The 5914-nt window shown below is 33.3% G+C and overlaps 1 protein-coding gene across 1 annotated transcript; it reads left to right on the top strand.

Moving 5' to 3' along the window:
* The first annotated feature begins 1797 nt into the window (after positions 1-1797).
* Positions 1798-3240, top strand: LOC114544335 (uncharacterized protein F54H12.2-like). The gene has a single exon (XM_028563003.1). It carries the CDS (start codon positions 1798-1800, stop codon positions 3238-3240), a length of 1443 nt encoding a protein of 480 aa, XP_028418804.1.
* Positions 3241-5914: the final 2674 nt, after the last annotated feature.

The raw sequence follows: 5914 nt of genomic DNA, 5'->3' as shown, positions 1-5914 counted from the left end.
CGTTATTTCACTGCTAAGAAGACCATGAGATATATTGATGTTTTATCGGACTTAGTATTCTCATATAATAATAGTAAGCATCGTAGTATTAAAAAGAGACCTGCTAATGTTACTTTTAAAAATGAACAAGAGGTATGGCATACACTATACGGAAATAGAAAAAAAGTAAAAAAAGTAAAATATAAATTTAATATAGGTGATCAAGTAAGAATTAGTAAAATGAAACGTAGATTTGAAAAGGGATATTTACCTAATTTTTCAAAAGAAATCTTTACCATTAGTAAACAAATACCTCGTAATCCTCCAGTTTATAAATTAAAAGATTATGATCAAGAAGAACTAGAAGGAACATTCTATAAAGAAGAGTTACAAATAATAATTAAGGAAGATGATATTTATGAGGTTGAAGAAATTCTAAAAAAACGTGGAAAAGGTAAAAAGAAGGAATATTTTGTAAAATGGTTAGGGTATCCTGCAAAATTTAATTCGTGGATTCCTGCTTCTCAAATAAAAGATATTTAAACAACCTTTTTGTGTTTTTTAGTCATTTATTGTTTGAAACATGAACAACACACACTTCTATATCTCACTTCCTAATGACTCTTCAAAAGATATTTTTCCTGAGAATAAACAAACTGAGTATACAGTAAAACTTCCCCATCGTATTCAACTTGATGGTGAGTGGGAAGTAGCATTACATAATATCTCATATATAAAATGGTCAATAATACCTATAAATGGAGAACCTATTCAATACATAGAAAACGGAACAAAAAAGAAAGGAGAAAAATTAAAAACATATTATGAATCACTTGATGAATACATAAAGAATATGAACAATTTATTTACAGATGAAATTAAAAAGAAAATTAATTTTAAAATTCATTCCAGAAGAGTAACTATCTCTTTAGAAAGTGGATATAAAGTTAATTTACGAAGAGATCAAGCTATTATTCTAGGATTTTTAACATCTGAGGATTCATCTATTGAGAGAAAAATTGAATCAAGCGAGACAGCAACTCATGAGGGAAATCTACATAGAGAAACAGATATTTATGTATACTGTAATATTGTACAACCTCAAATTGTTGGGGATAAAACTATTCCATTACTTGATATTGTCCCTATTAAAAAAAATAGAAAATATGTTAAGCAGACACATTACATTCCTGTACAAACCAAATCTTTTGAAGAAATACAGATTCTTTTAAGGAGTAGTACAAATGAACCCCTCTCATTTGAACGTGGACGTGCACTGGTAACACTACATTTCAAACGTAAGAGTTATTTTTAAAATAATGAATCGTCAACGAATTCAGGAGGGGAATGGTCTCCGTTTTTTTCGTACTGTTGGAAATTTTTTAAAACCTATAACAAGAGAAGTAGGTAACATTGGTTTAAGTGTAGGAGTACCATTACTTCAAACCTTGATTAATGATTTAATCCCGGGAAAAAGTTCAAACCTTTCAGCAAAAACACATAGTAAAAAAGCAGGAACACGTCAAGCAGCTAATATGGCTGCAGAGAGAGCACTACAAGCATTGCTCTTAAATCAAATGAAAACAAAACAAACAGGTGGAAAAAAACGTAAACGATCTCAATCTAGAAAACGATCTCGCTCCAGGAAACGACCTAAAAAACAAAATCAAACAGGAGGTAGAAAACGACAAAAACGAAAAAAAAAAACCGTAAAACAACAACAAAACAAAAAAGAAAACCTCAAAAAGGAAAAGTCTGTAATAGTCTGTGATAATAATAATAATAATAATAATAATAATAATAATAATAATAATAAAGATGAATAACTATGTACATCCTAACTCTGCACGATGTGATAAAAGTGAGATTGATTTATTTGATATTCCTTCTACGCAACTCAGTTTGGAAAAAGGACGATGGATTGATTATCACGCACTCTCTAGTGTAGAAAATGATGATGGACCAATTACATTTCTAATAGCAGGTACCGAAGATTATATTGATATGTCAAAAATGATTCTTGTAATTGAACTAAAAATGACAAAATCCGATGGTACCCCTCTAGGAGGGAATGAACAATCAAGTGTAGCTCCTATTAACAATTTTCTACATAGCTTGTTTAAACAAGTTGATGTTTACTTAAATGGAAAACAAGTTACACCAGCAATGGGTACTTATGCTTATCGTGCCTATTTGGAAACCCTCCTAAACTATGATGTCTCAGCAAAACAATCTCAGCTCACCTCTGCACTATACTACAAAGATACCCCCGGACATATGGACAGCACAGGAAGTCTTCCAACGGAAGAATCTGTTACAGTTGTTACGGGGCATACCAAGTCTAGTAGTAACATCTGGAATGCTCCCACAACAAAAACTCTGAAATACTTAGTACCAGGAAGTGGAAATCAAGGTTTTGCTAAACGTCATAAATTTATTCAAGATGGAAAACTATTGGTAATGGCAGGACCTATTTTCTGTGATGCATTTATGACAGAACGATTATTACTCAGCATGGTGGACCTTAAAGTAATCCTAAATAGAAACTCAGACAAATTCTGTTTAGTAGATAAGAATAATGTGGTTATGAATGCAAAAGTCAAACTTGTGGATGCAACACTTAAAGTACGTAAAGTTAAAGTCAACGATACAGTTAGTAAAGCACACGAAATGACCCTAAGATCTGTACCTGCTACCTACCCTATACGACGTGTCGAATGTAAAGCCTTTACCATCCCTGGGAATCTTCCCCAAATAAGAAAAGATAATATGTTTGCAGGAATTATTCCAAAAACATTTATATGTGGATTTGTAGAGGCTGATGCTTTTAGCGGTGTTTATGGTAAAAACCCCTATAATTTTCAACACTTTAATGTGTCATCAGTAACATTAACAGCCAACGGAGAAGAAATACCTTTCAAACAACTTGTTCTTAATCATAAAGAAAACAAAGAAAATTTCATTCAAGCATACAACACACTATTCTCTGGTACAGGAAAAATGAACATGAATACAGGTCTTGATATTGATAGAGAAGATTATTTTAAAGGATTCACCCTTTACGCATGGGATCTCACCCCTGATATGTGTGGTGTTTCTCCCTATTTTAATACAGTACAACGAGGATCGCTGACACTTGACATCACGTTTGCTGCTGGGGATGTTCCTACCAATCCTATTTCTCTCGTATGCTATGGAGATTTTGAAAATATTATACAAATTGACGCAGAGAGAAATGTAATGTATGATATATCCTCATGAATACTAGTGAAATCAAAAACATACTTGAACATCATTCTGTAACTAAGAAATATTTTTGTGGAGTATTTGCTGCTGATGAAATTCCAAAAAATTTAAATACTTTCCCATGTGGGTTCGTCGTTAATACAGATCCAAGTTCAAAACAAGGGACACATTGGGTCGCCTTCTACTTTACCTCTAAAGAAAATGGTGAATTTTTTTATAGCTACGGAAAACCACCATATTACTATAAAGATATATTCAAACCCTCTTTTGAAACTCTTAAATGGAATAAACGTGTTTTACAAAGTCATTGGACCGAAGTATGTGGACAATATTGCATTTTCTATTTATATCAACGATGTCGAGGATATACAATGAATGAAATTGTAAATATGTTCACTAACAATACATCATGGAATGATTGTAATGTTGCATGTTATGTTAAGAAAAATTTTAATGTTATTATATTTAATCAACCCATTCGTGGGCTTAATCAATGTTGTAAAAAATTATTTTAAAAACCAATAAAAAACAAAAAACCAATTTTATATTTTAAAATTTTATTAAAAATATTTTTAATATATGTACAACCTTTTAAACAAAACATTTTTCATACGTTTTTAAAAACGTATTTACAATCTTAAAATCCTGCAGAGTTTAATTTTCTTCCTTTTCCCCAGTTCTTCCCCACCTTCTTCTTTCCAGTAAGAACGTCTACAATATGTTTAGGTTTAAGTCCAAAGAAATTTCTTCTTTTAAGTTCATAAAGTATATCCCCCGCTCTTTTCATCTTTCCTATTTTATATCTCATAAATTCATTAGCCCCAATAGTACCTCCACTCTGTCTCTTTCTCTGGGTCCTTCTTTTTCTTTGAGATCCTTTTCTTCCACCCATTTTTCTAGTCCTTACTCCTTGAAGGATTGAACAATACTCTCCCCCTTGAAATATTGTTTACATTTTTATTCTTTATTTCTTCAAATGTCTATCAAAAAAACGTTTTCTCTTCATTCTAGTAAGAAGTTTAGCGAATTCCTTATCCTTATTCTTATTCCCTCCACTTTGCGCTCACCTTCTTTGTCTCGAGAGTCTTCTATCATTGGGTGCTAATCCTAACCAATCTCTTTGCATAAAAATAGTCCCCCCTTTTTGGTTCTTTTTCCCCTTATTCTTCATCCCCCTCTTTTTCTTCTTCTTCTTCTTCTTCTCTTCAAGCTCCTTCTCCTCTTTATTATATTGATCAGAGAAACTTTTTCCTAACTTATTGAAAAAACCTATTCCAAAATCAAAACCTTTACCTATTTGACTCTCGTCCTTACTCTCCGGAAGATTAAACGATACTCGTAGTCTAGTGGCGAAGACAATGGTCTCCCAAGTGCCTAGCCGACGGTTCGAATCCTACCATAGCCGTTTTTCATTATGAACTTCGTGAAAAGGATAAAGCAAATTAAATAACCATAGCCGTTGCAAAAGATCTTGTAGCCTAGTGGCTATATGACAATGGTCCCCCAAATGGTAAGTCCATGGTTCGAATCCTGCCATAACGGTTTTTCAATATGAATTTCGTGAAAAGGATAAAGTGAAATAAATAACCATAGCCGTTCAGCACAAGATCTTGTAGTCTAGTGGCAAGTACAATGGTCTCCCACGTGTAAAATTGGTCGTTCGAATCCTACTAGAACCGTTTTTCATTATGAACTTTGTGAAAAGGATAAAGTAAATTAAATAACCATAGCCTTTCAGCACAAGATCTTGTAATCTGATTACGAAGACCACAAGATCTCCCAAGTGATACATCGATGGCAATGGATTCCTAAGTCGTAAATCGATGGTTTGAATCCTACTATAACCGTTTTTCATTATGAACTTCGTGAAAAGGATAAAGTACGTTAAATAACCATTGCCTTTCAGCACAAGATCTTGCAGTCTAGTGGCAAAGACAATGGTCTCCCAAGTGGTAAATCGATGGTTCGATTCCTACCAAAACCGTTTTTTCATCATAAACTTCGTGAAAAAGATAAAGTAAATTACATAACCATTGCTGTTGCAAAAGATCTTGTAGCCTATTGGCTACGACAATGGTCTCCTAAATCGATGGTTCGAATCCTGCTTTAACCGTTTTTCAATATGAACTTCGTTAAAGGGATAAAGTAAATTAAATAACCATAATCGTTCAGCAGAAGTTCTTGTAGTCTGGTGGTCAAGATGATGCTATCATGTGTCGACAATCGAAAGATCGAATATCTTTTTAGATGGAAATTTTCGTTATTAATATTACATGGTAAGGTTATGGAGAATAAGTTAGTGTACGATTCCAACAATCACTAGTTAGCCTTGCGGTAAAGTCGTGGACTATCAAGTACAAGATCGAGGTATCAAGAACAGGACCGTACGTTTCTCGTGGCGGTAAAAGAAAGAAAAAATGGTAGGTATGTTGCTCGGAAAAGGTTTATACTCGCTAAATCTTTGGAAATAATAGTTAATCTTTACCGAAATCAGGGGATAGATAGGGTGAATGAGGGGTATATGAGTACAAAAGACTTAGTTATTGAGCGGCCTCGGCTCCCAGGGTAAGGGGAAAGGTATAGGTGAGAAAACAGTATATAAAACGTTTAAGTCTTTTTGTACTCATTTAAACCTCTTTACCCCTATTTATCCTTCTATTTATCCTCCTATTTATTCCTCTCTATCCCT

This window comes from Dendronephthya gigantea, unplaced genomic scaffold (genome assembly GCF_004324835.1).
Source record: "Dendronephthya gigantea isolate DGI-Jeju-01 unplaced genomic scaffold, DenGig_1.0 000733F, whole genome shotgun sequence".
NCBI classification, from domain to species: Eukaryota; Metazoa; Cnidaria; class Anthozoa; order Malacalcyonacea; family Nephtheidae; genus Dendronephthya; species Dendronephthya gigantea.
The sequence above is the reverse complement of the archived record's forward strand: the minus strand, read 5'-3'. Positions and strand labels throughout refer to the sequence as shown.